The sequence below is a fragment of the Aythya fuligula genome, chromosome 4 (assembly GCF_009819795.1).
Source record: "Aythya fuligula isolate bAytFul2 chromosome 4, bAytFul2.pri, whole genome shotgun sequence".
Classification (NCBI taxonomy): Eukaryota; Metazoa; Chordata; class Aves; order Anseriformes; family Anatidae; genus Aythya; species Aythya fuligula.
The window spans coordinates 20,041,587-20,052,973 of NC_045562.1; the positions used below are offsets into that span (position 1 = coordinate 20,041,587).

Consider the following 11,387-nt stretch of genomic DNA (forward strand, 5'->3'; position numbering starts at 1 on the left):
ATAATGAATTTGCAACCTAAATCACTCATTAGAAAGTATGTTTTGTAAATTACATATCAAAAAGTCCAGTTAAGCAATAAGATGAAAAAATATTTACCCTTGGACTTACTGAATCACAGAATCACAGAATTTCTAGGTTGGAAGAGACCTATGATTTCAAATTATTATAGCATTATAACCAAATATTGCATTCTCAATAATTAAAAAAAATAAGATTGTATTGCCATATATACTCAAATTCCACTTTTCACATTTTTATTTGCTTTGAATGCCTATTAGCAAGCATACTCTTAAGAGCTGACAATCTAAAAAGTATATCCTTCGTTTCATCATGTTTACCTAGTCAGATGTCAGGTGTGCAGTCTTGTAGTTATTTGCATTTATTGATCTGGAATGTAAATTAAGAGTGAAATATTAGCTTTTGGTAGAGTATCACTGTACAAAATAGGAGATTTTTTGTAGATATTAAAAACTGTTACACCCTTCCCTACAATTAGATTTAACGACTTTAATCCTTGTGGAGTCTAACTGGTATCAACAGAGCTCTGTGTGAGAGCAAGAATCTACGTTAGCAAATCCAGTTGCAGGATTATGGTAAAAATATCAGAAAATTAGCTTTGCACTGGAAAGTATATAAAAACTGTACTTCAGTGGGTAAGCAGATGATTTGAAAAATGTCTTACCAAATTTCTTAACTGTATGAGCTATAAGCTTCATACTTATAATATATGCTGTTTACAACTCTCGTTCCACTAAACCTAGGAATAATGAAGCAAAAATAAATACTGTCTTTAAAATTGTGAGGGGAGAAATAGTAGCAGAGAATTTGAAATAGTAGTTTTAATTTCTCTCTGTGGAATTTCTGTTGGAACTGTGTGTTTTGTGTCTCTTTACAAACACTTTTAATGATTCCATCATATTCATATCCCTGAGCTCATGGTGATACTTCACAATCAGCCACTCCCTTTCCATTTCAAAACCTACTTCACATGCAGCTCATTTTTTCCAATAAAAACATCTCATTTGGGAACATGAATTTTTATTCTGTTGATGAAACAACAATTTAAACAATACACTGATAAGGTTCCTCAGGCCAGTATACCATTCTTTTTCCCTTTCACTAGTTTAAAAACACCAGCAGGCATATGGAAGGCTGTGCTTTCTTATATCAGAGTTGGTAGCTAACAGGCTTTTAGGTATACAAAGTTACTTTCAATTATTTCTTAGTTTCCATTAGTATAAGTAATGTGGAGTAGTAATAATGTAGCTTCTGGTTTGGCCTTATCAGCATAAATATAAATTTCAAAATATTCCTGCAACTTAAGAAGTGTTTATGCAAATTCAGATACATGGTGAAATAAACTAAATAGAATAGTAATGGGTAGATAAAAGAGCAGTATTTCTTAAACTTCACATATGATATGTAAAAAAAAAAAAATCACAAATGTGAAACAGATGCCTCTAAGACAGTTTTCAAAATTTTAAGCAAACATTTCTAAAGTATTTCATGTTGCTCACAAAGCATGCAAAAAACAAAAAGCACATCGGCGTCTATGTTTAGCTGCTGTGCATGCAACCTTAGAAATCTGCATTTGAAAGTGGTTTCTCTGAATAAAGAACACGGCCGTGATTATCTGCTTGAATTACAGTAAAGTCAAACACAGAAAATAAATTTATTTAAAGGTTATACCTTAGCATGATAAAAAGTAAAAAAAAAGGATATGATTATATACCTATCCATAGTATTATAATGTCTCTTCTAACATTACACAGAGACATGTTTATAGTCAGGAATCTAATCTGAGTGCCATCGTTTCCAGAGCTTCACGGGCTTAAATTAAATAGCATTACTTTTGCCAGCAGAGGGAGCCAATTTTATTCCATAAACAAGGGAAAACAAAAGCAGATTTTGTTTTTAATAGGAGCATTCCTGTCTTTTTGCATTTATTATGTCACGAAAAAAATACTTTTCTTTTTTAAAGTGATCACTGTACAGCATGATTTTGAAGATCTCTAGGATATGTATAGTCTTTTACAGTAACCTGAATTTACAAAAGTGTAGGAATAAATTTTGAAAGCCAGGTTCTTTACACATTTCTTATCCTTTTGTCAGTAATTAATTCCTTCAGTTATTTAATTACTTTAGAATGTAATAAACAGTTGTGCTAATGAATTTTGGTAGACGGCATATATGAAACACAAATTAAAGTGGCTTACCTTGTGACATTTAAAGTTATTATGCTTGTAACAGGTCTGCTTCTTGGTCCAGGAGGAGGATAGAAAATCTTTCGTTCTTTACTGGTTGGGACAGCCATAGATTTTTTAATTACATAAGGATCAGCAGAATGGCTTGGATAAGGATCAAACGTGCCTCCTTTCATGCCCCCTGACTGAAAAGAAAAAAGAAAAAAAAGAAAAAAAAACCTTCAAAGTGCCAATCTACAAAACAATTATGTTAATTAAAATGTTTCTCATGCAAAAGCAAGTAAGAATACTGAATAGCAGACTGCATCATATTATATAAAAAACAGAAACCAAATGTTGCCTAAGCTTGCGTTGGAAACTTTAAGGAAAATATTAGTAATTATTTAGATGACTTCACAGTTTAAAATGTCCTTGAGGGATTTTGAGGGCAGGATTATAAAAATGTGATAGAAAAAGTAAAATTATAACTCATGAAATGAGTTATGTTGTGCAAAAAATAAAAATAAGGAGAGAATTCTTATGCCACTTTTGGTTCATTAGCACACCTCAATGTCTGGTGCAGGTGTAGAGATCATTCCACACAGGTAAGATTTCGGCATTATTATCCATATGCTTGATTGGACTGAATACAGCATTGGCTTTTCCTGTAATATTATGTCCATTAATACTACAACAGTGGGAAATTTTAGTTAAAAAGCATGCAGGGGCCTTATTAACTCTTTGCAATACACAAGTACAGTTAAAACTTACCATCTGTTGAGGCTGCATCCCATAAAAGTGCAACATTAAATGATACAATCTAAACACTAAAGCAATTTTTTCTATAAGGATTTGCGTAGCAAAGAGGGACACTGCACATAATTTAAGTATCTGGGGACAACATATACAGTGAGGAGCACAGAGAGCCAGGAACAGGATCCCTGGCATTGTCAGCCAGAAGAAATGCTGACTGTCTAGCAGCTGACTTCTCAGAACGCTTTGCCCTACTGAAGGATCTGAGCAGCTTCATCTGTGAGGCTGAACACCCGACATAATTTCCCATGTGTGTGTATTCTTGCTATCTCTTTCTAAATAGTTACATTTTCACTGCTATCATCACCTTTCTCAGATGAATCAGTATCAGTCAAATAAGTCAAGGGTGAAGGATGGAATAATTGTGAAATGATACTTAGCAGAACATAGTATTAAATGACTGACAATGGAACTCCAAAACGAAGAATATAAAGGGGTGTTACTGTATTAAGGGGTGTTACTGTATTAAGTATCTGGAGTCATCTAAGAGAAACAGATTTATGCATCTATATCTTAAACCCATTTCAAACTGGAATTAAGATTTAGCCTGAAGTGAATGACATGAATTTAGTATCTCATCTCACAAATCTACCAAGATGGAATGCTTTATGGAATGCAAAAACAGCCATTTGGATTTTAAGAAATAACAACACTAAGCACCTGGAACAAATGAACTATGTTCCTCAACATTAACCCCAAGCCTCACTCCTTATGTCCTCTGACCCCTTCCACATGCATTTATTCCCATCCATCTCCTCCTTTTCTCCTAACTACTGTAGAATTAGAAAATTCTAAAAAAAATAAAATTAAAATTAAAAAAAAGCTGCTTCCAAATCTGTATCTGCTGCTGCTGCTAACTCCTGAGTAATCTCCTTCAGCCTAAGTTAAGTCCTGCAGACCTTCCCTGTGCAGCAGCCCTAACCTGAGATTTTCTGCACCTTCTAGCTATCCATTCCCATGACACTTCCAGTAATTACCTTATAAAGGTGTATATATAAAGATATATAAATATAGAAGATATTTATATAAAAGATAATTATATAGGCTGGTAGTAATCATCAGGTTCAAAAATTATATGAGTGACTGACAGAGTCCAAAATAGAAGAACATTTCATTTTGCTACAGTAACCCATTCTTACTGTTATTTATTACATAACCTTCTGCTTTGGATGTTTTTCATGGCATATGTAGTCATTTAAAGGTACGTTAACAGCACAATGCAGATTTCTAAAATAAAAAAGGCTTTGTAGGCTTTTTGAAACAGGTTATCAGGTAGCATTGGGTCATACAAGATTTCAATACCTTGCAAATTGAAAGCAAAAATAAACTGAATAGTATCTTTCATATTTTTAACAGTAAGAAAGTAATAGCAAAAAGAAACATTGGTTTCTCTCTTATGTACTACATGCAAAGCTTTTAACCAGAAATATCTGAATATTCATCCTTTGTTTCCAGTAACTGTAAGATAAACTAACCTTTTTAGCAGGAGAACTTGGTATAAAAGGCGGTGCAATTGGCTTCTCTAGAGGTGGTTTCTTCACAGGTGGCAAAGGTTTGTCATTAAAATAAGGATTCACATCAAAATAGTCCTGGGGATACAGATTGATCTTGAAAGGCCCTCCTTTAGCCAAACGCTTGTGTTCCTCTCGTGCTTTCTGTAAAACAAATACTTTGAAAGAAAGAATAATGATCTTTCTTACTCTATTTTATTCTCCAAACTGAAAAATTGAAAGCATTTAAATTCAGGAGAATGTTCACTCTGTCTTCTCTCATTTGATCAAGGTACTTAAATACACACCATGTATGATGGAGCATGCAGAGACACTGACCAGAAAGCACACCAATCACTACAAAAGTGGAGTAGAAAAATGTCAGGAAAAGCACTATTCATTTAAGACATGTCTAACAGTATTGTTATACCTGTATTTTGGGCATACATGCATATACACATATTGAAAATTCTGCTTGCATGCGTCCCAGCTGCATAGCAGCTCACAGTTGTGAACAGTCACTACATTTCCCAGAATCCGCACCTTACTACATTGAGCTTCTCTATGAATCAGCAATTTTGTATAATGGGAGATGTCGACTTCCCAGATTCTACTTTAAGATAATACAGGTTTGACTCTGAATTTGTCTCAACTGTGGGTAACTGAATTGTTTCTTCTAATCTTGTTCTTACCCTAGGCCAAAAAAACGTACTTCTGCTAAAATTTTTCACTATATATAATGAAAATACATAGGAAAACTAAAATCTGTGCAAGGAAATTTAGGAGCTGTCTTAGATTTATGAACTTACATGATAAAAAGGAACAGGGTTTGGTTTGGTTTAGTTTTTATAAATCTTCTAGAATAATAAGGTCCCATTTCTGACAATGACAGAATTATGACTGTTCTTACTATATGAATTGTTTGGTCATTACTGCTGCTTAATGCCTTCACACATAAAAAAAAAAATTAAGGTCAAATCTTGAATGGTAGAACTTGTGTGGGATATTCCCAGTTGTCATGAAAAAATAATGAAGCAACTAAAACTAAATCTTTGTTTTTACAGTATGGTGATTAATTTGTTTTCCTTCCTCCACCTTGTAAATAAACATTGTGACTCCAAGCTAAGGAAACATCATAGAGAACAAAAGTTAATGTAAATTCTAATAAATAAAAATGACTAATACATAATAAAGACTTTTACCTTTGCAATTAATTTTTCTAATTCACACCCATCTGGTTCATGTGGATATTGTTCTCCTATGGTAAGATTTGCATAACTGTAAAAAAAGAATGAATTAGTCAGATGTTCAAAACTCATGACAGATTTAATAAATTACTCTGCAAAAAGTAGGAACTGAAGTTACCCATATCCGGTTCCTTTTTTTCCTGGATTAGTATAAAAATTCTTTCCAGGAGGAATGTATCTTTCTCTGGCTTTCAGTTGTGCACTGAAGTATGCAAATGGACCTCCTATGGTTCCATAATAGGTGCCCTTTCCACATCTAAAAATAACAAATTAATACATTAATTAGACCTTTGCAAATATTTCAGGCTTTCCATATCTAGTGTGCCAAAATGATAATGTGTAGAAAACCCAAACAAGTAATATCTCCAGAGTTAAACATAAAACCAGGCCAGATCCACTGTGCAAGTAACTACAATTACAGGAATTCTGTGTATGGTCGGACAGAAAAGAAACAAGGTGTCAGCAGAGATGAAGTTTGGACATGCTAAATATTAGTTATCTTTCTGCCTTGTCACAGAAAGGAAGGAAAAGGAGGCACAACTCATTTAGGAGAAACACTTCTGCCTAGAAAGCTGCAGGAATTCACAGACTGGTTGTCATGACCAACCTGAAAAATCAGTATTTGCTGATAAATGTATGACAAACTGATGAAATAGCTGAATGGCAATTTGGTCCACTAAGCTGCAGCTACACTGGTCACAGAACAACCCCAAACAAAGAACCCCCTGCCTCTGTCATCCAAAACTGAACAGAAGAATATAAACAGTGTCTACTGGATGGGATTTGTCAATTACTCCAGACAGCTCGGGTAATCTGCTTTGGCTGGGCTGTCTGTAATTATTGCAGGGAAAAAGTGAAGTGTCCTATTTAAAGAGTTTCTATTTAAACAAGCCATTAATGAATACTGACAGGATTGGGATGCCAAGGTAACATTTGCCATCTTTGCACAGAACACTAGCCATTGCCTGTTCATTACCCTCCCTTTACTTTTGGGCTTCATAAACCCAAATACAGGGGAAAATGGGCAAACTGACAATGCACAGACAACCTCCTTTATCTTGGCATTTCCCAGCTTATAAGTGCTTTGCTTCATGTTCTTTAAATGTTTTTTTTTTGTTGTTGTTGTTTTGTTTTGTTTTGTTTTGCAAGCAGGCTTTTTACATGCCAGTAACAAAATAATTAAGAAAGGACACAGGAAGAAAATGAAAGCCTAGGCTTCAGTCACATCTTCAGAATGTGACATCGCTGCAACCTCTGCATTTGAAGCCAACAATAAACATGTAAGGAAAAGATTTACAAAAATTGTTGTTATTGAGGCAGCCAAGAATAACAACATCAAGAACAGCAACAGATACAGCTCTGTTCTAGCTCCTTAGGTGAGATATGAGTCAGTTTCAGAAACAAGAAAGGTACAATCTCTACATTACTTGCCTGAGGATCCCATTAAAAGAGAAGATGGTGGTTACCTTCCCAGCCTCTGCTTTGTACTGCTGTGCCAGTACAGATTCAGGAGAGGATAAAGAACCTGTCCTAAAGTTATTTCTAGAAGAACTCAAAAGTCTTACAACCCAAAAAAGAACATGAGCCACTAAACACACATCAAATAAGTGCATTTGTGCACTTTGATGGACGAGGGAACGCTGGCAGGTGTTTGTTGTAAGCAACTTAGTGGAAAAGAGCAAGACTGAACCCAGAAAGTACGTGAACAGGACTCTTGACTGACACAGATTTGAAATTACTGCCTAGGTGTTTCTAACAGTTAAACTCCAATAAATTGTTTGCTTGCTATAAAAGTAAAGTTGAAGTAGGATGAAAGTTTTGAACATAGCGCTTGTATACTTTCTGTCACCAGAAATAGCACGTGTGTATCCGACAGAAAGCCTACACACCAGGTCTTATGGTCCTGTTAACAGCCAAACTGTTCCTGTAACATATGACAGAACATAGCTAATCCTTACATCTCAAAATAGTTATATAGAATAGACAAGAGGTTGCTCTCTAAACTTTCCAAAGGGAAAGCTGCAGAAGGATATGACTAAATATAACCACAAGACTGTAAGAACTAGGCCCTGTACATGAGCTGAATCCTGTCTCTCATTGCAGCAACAAGAACACAAGATTATACAGTCATAAACAAGTCACTAGACTCTGGTTTTTTTACATGTTAATCATAGTAGTTACAGGAAACCAATTGCATTGGTATCATTTTGTCATGCAATTAATGTTGTGCAAATAGAAAAGATGTATTTATTTGAATGTTATTCTGCATATACTCCTCAACTCTATAACATCTTCTGATCATCCCATAGGCTAATTGGCATTTTCTTCTAGCAAAAAGATAATGCATATGAATTCACACTGTTAACAGCCCCTTTTCCTGCTGTTTTTGCAATATATATGCTATCTATATTTTGGGAGGCTCAAAAATGGGAGAAGATACTGTATCTGAAAAGTTCCAACAGATTTCCTGCTAAATTAAAATTAAATAATAATTTGATAGTTATCCACACCCTTTTCCCACATTCATCTTCATTTTCATTGAAAACGAGAAGCTAAAAAGTAAGAAAATTGTACATAGCATTAGACAGATACATGAAACAGTGGTTAAGAGCAAGCATCAAGTCCTTATCCCTACCTGTGTCTAGCCTTCATTCATCTCCAGTTGTGGGCTGCTGCTCGTAAGTTCAGTACTAACACCATGTTGTATAAAACAACAATATTGTATTCCCATTACAGGTTTTATAAGAAATCACCTATGAAAACTATCTTCAGTGTACAGAACAGAAAAAAAGGTCAATTTAATATATTTTCATAATACTTACGGCAATTTGTCTCCATTACTGGGCAGGAAAGCTTTGCCCAAATTTTTCTTTGCTTCTGCCAATCTATAGCGTCTCCTTAGCTGAACAGGGTTTGAGTAGGCTTCACCATCAAAAATCCTTACGAACTGAGGCTCAAAATAACCTTCTTGAAGAGCTGACAATGTTTTGGAACCCCCAGGTAACATCTGTCTGTTCTTGCTCGCAGCTTCATTAAAAGGGCCTTTAAAAAAGTAAGCACTGTAAATAACCATTCTATGTCAGTGCTTCCCTTAGACTACATCAAAAAATAAGGCTTGGATCTGGGTGGGTGGGTGGCAGAAAGAACGTACTACAGAGCATTTCATTCATATATCATACATGCATATTGTATGATTTATACCATATAATACATTTTGTCTGAATGGTATTCACAGCACCCACTTTTAGTTTTCCAGCACCTACTCGTGCTTTACAGGCAACTGAGGGAGGTCAGTTACTGCAGACTTGTAATTCAGAGCTAGAGCTGATGCATTTTATATACTACAAGTAATACATCAGGGGTGCATCTCTCTCCCTCCAATTACAGACCAGGTCCCAGCTTTAGAGCCTCCTGTTGGGTTTTGAATCCCCAGCAGCTCTGTGTGGTAGAAGTGATGAGCTGCTGAGTCAGCCAGGGTTCTGGCAGACACACTCACTGACAGAACATCACAGCAGAAACACCTGAACTGAGAAGTGAGGATTATTTTGCGTTATTACTTAAAAGCATCAACCTCTGTCACCTTAATGAGTTCAACAATTATCTTTTTCAATGTGCGTTCACATTGAAAAATGAAAGGAGAATGCTTCCCAAAAAAGACAGGATGGGGAGCCTCACACTCATGAGTGAAACCAGAACAGAATAACTAAATAACTAAACAAACAAACATTAAATTACAACACTAAATTAAAAATAATGACAATGTAATTGTGAATAACAGAAGACCTGCTGAAAGAGCACTTAAAAAACACTGTTGTTTTACGCAAGACCAGGAAAATACTTGTAACTTGCATGAAAATAATATTTAAAAGAAGTGTTAAATAAAACAATGCTAAATAAACATTATTTTTATTATTTTTTTTTATTATTATGCATACACATTTTTCAGTTTTACTCGATTTTTCCTTTCTTTGCTACATATTCCAATATATCAAGCCTTTCTGACCTAAGCAAAGAATATGTATGAAAAAGCAGTTGCTTCTAATAAAAAAAAAAAAAAAAAGAAAGAGAGAGAGAAAAAAAACAGCAATTCTGAAAGTAGTTAGACACTGGAGGGGATCTCTATTGCTCTATGCTGATTAAAATTAAATACACTTACGCATATACTGTGATACATATTTATCTCCAATGGTAACATAACCCATTTCACTGAAGAGGCCAATCCTCTCCAGATCACTTTTTCCTTCCGCAGGCATGGCTGGATCTGTGTGACAGTTTACTGCACAGAAAAGGTAGAAGTATCCGTGTTTATTTGTCCTACTGCAAAAGTCTATGAGCAGTCTACACCTGTAAAAAAAATAAGTAAAATGCAATAAGCTTTGGCTAAAAATATTAGCAATAAATGTAATCTGAACAAAGTCATCTATAACGTGATTGACAGTTTTAGTGCTTAAAGGACAAACAGACTGCATGGGATTTAGACACCATTATATTTCCTTTGTTAAACAAACTTGAAACAGGAGCAACAAGAGAAATCCAAATGCAACTTTAATACAACTCTTACTGAATATACAGTTTGTAACTGTTATCTTCCAAGCGCTAAGATCAGAGGTTTTGTGGTATTAATAGCTAGCAGCGAAACATGCCAAGCAGCCTCCTTCACTGTGTGGGTCATCTCTAGCTATGGTTTTCAGGCACTTTTAACTCATGGTACAGCAGGATATCATATGGACAAGTCTGAGATGAAACACATCGGTGGAATTTTGGAAGCCCTCTAGCTGCAGCCCAAGGCCTGGTCATGGTGAATATCTGCACTTTCTTCTTGATTTCTGTGCAATGATTTATAGCAAACGTTCATTTTTCCTCACCACCACCCTCATCTGAGCCTGGCAGCAGAAAGGGAGGTGCCGAGCCCGTAGGTCTGCGGAGCCGGGGGCCTCAGCAGAGACCAGGCCAGGCATGAGGATGATGAGGGGTCTGGCTAGCAGAAACGGCAACCGTGACGAGGCCGACCAAGGCCTGCCTCGAGGTGGAAGCTAACAACATGTGCTCGGTTCACCAAAAGCAGAAATAAGATAAGATAGACGAAATTAGTTAACCAGTTAGGAAAGCTGCTCCTGGGAAGTCATGAAATGTAAGAATTGATGGAGAAAAATCCGTGATAGGTATGATATTAAGCAAATAGCTCAGGTGTACAGCCTGAAGGAAGTTAAACCATTAGGATGGAATAGGGATTAAAGACAATGTAGATCAAGTCTGATATTGGCATTAACCATGGCAACAAGGGCAAGAAGGAAAAGGCAAGCATGGAAATAACCAAGGCAGCAGAAAACTCAAGAGATGAATACCACACGTGAGCCGTATCTGGCGTGTGGGCACCAGATGAGGAGAGGCACCAGCGCCACGCGGCGAACAGCTTTGACGACGTGGGCTATTTTCACAGGGCTCTTACAAGCCCTGCAGAAGGGCTGGGCTCATCTCGTACGTTTCACAGTTTCACAGACCTCCAGCTGGGGCTCCAGCCGTGAGCTCTGCAGCAAGCTGAGGCGAAGCAGGCAGCCGGGTGAGGAGGGAACCGAGGGGCGCCTCCGTCCAGCCACCCCACTCAGCGCCCCTCCACCCGCCTCTGTTGGCACCGGTTGCCCAGGGCAGAGCG

The 11,387-nt window shown here is 36.4% G+C and overlaps 1 protein-coding gene across 2 annotated transcripts; it reads right to left on the reverse strand.

Moving 5' to 3' along the window:
* Positions 1–328: 328 nt before the first annotated feature.
* C4H4orf47 (chromosome 4 C4orf47 homolog) lies at positions 329–11,346 on the reverse strand. 2 transcript variants are annotated; one of them, XM_032187162.1, is made up of 8 exons: positions 11,236–11,346; positions 9,891–10,078; positions 8,557–8,776; positions 5,853–5,990; positions 5,690–5,765; positions 4,473–4,652; positions 2,218–2,390; positions 329–388 (listed from the first exon to the last, which is right to left on the reverse strand). In XM_032187162.1, the coding sequence occupies exons 2-8, from the start codon at positions 9,985–9,987 to the stop codon at positions 340–342; spliced, it is 933 nt and encodes a 310-aa protein (XP_032043053.1). In that variant the 5' UTR covers positions 9,988–10,078; positions 11,236–11,346; the 3' UTR covers positions 329–339. The 2 variants fall into 2 exon arrangements, with proteins under 2 accessions (XP_032043053.1, XP_032043054.1); XM_032187163.1 differs by lacking the exon at positions 11,236–11,346 and adding an exon at positions 11,080–11,113.
* Between the last annotated feature and the right edge of the window lie 41 nt (positions 11,347–11,387).

Excerpts from the sequence above, each read along its gene's own strand:
- C4H4orf47 (XM_032187162.1), bottom strand. The coding sequence starts at position 9,987 with ATGCCTGCGGAAGGAAAAAGTGATCTGGAGAGGATTGGCCTCTTCAGT. Across the intron at positions 8,777-9,890 it reads ATATGTATCACAGTATATGC|GCCCTTTTAATGAAGCTGCG; the intron begins GTAAGTGTATTT and ends ACTTTTTTAAAG. Across the intron at positions 4,653-5,689 it reads TAGAAAAATTAATTGCAAAG|AAAGCACGAGAGGAACACAA; the intron begins GTAAAAGTCTTT and ends TTTGTTTTACAG.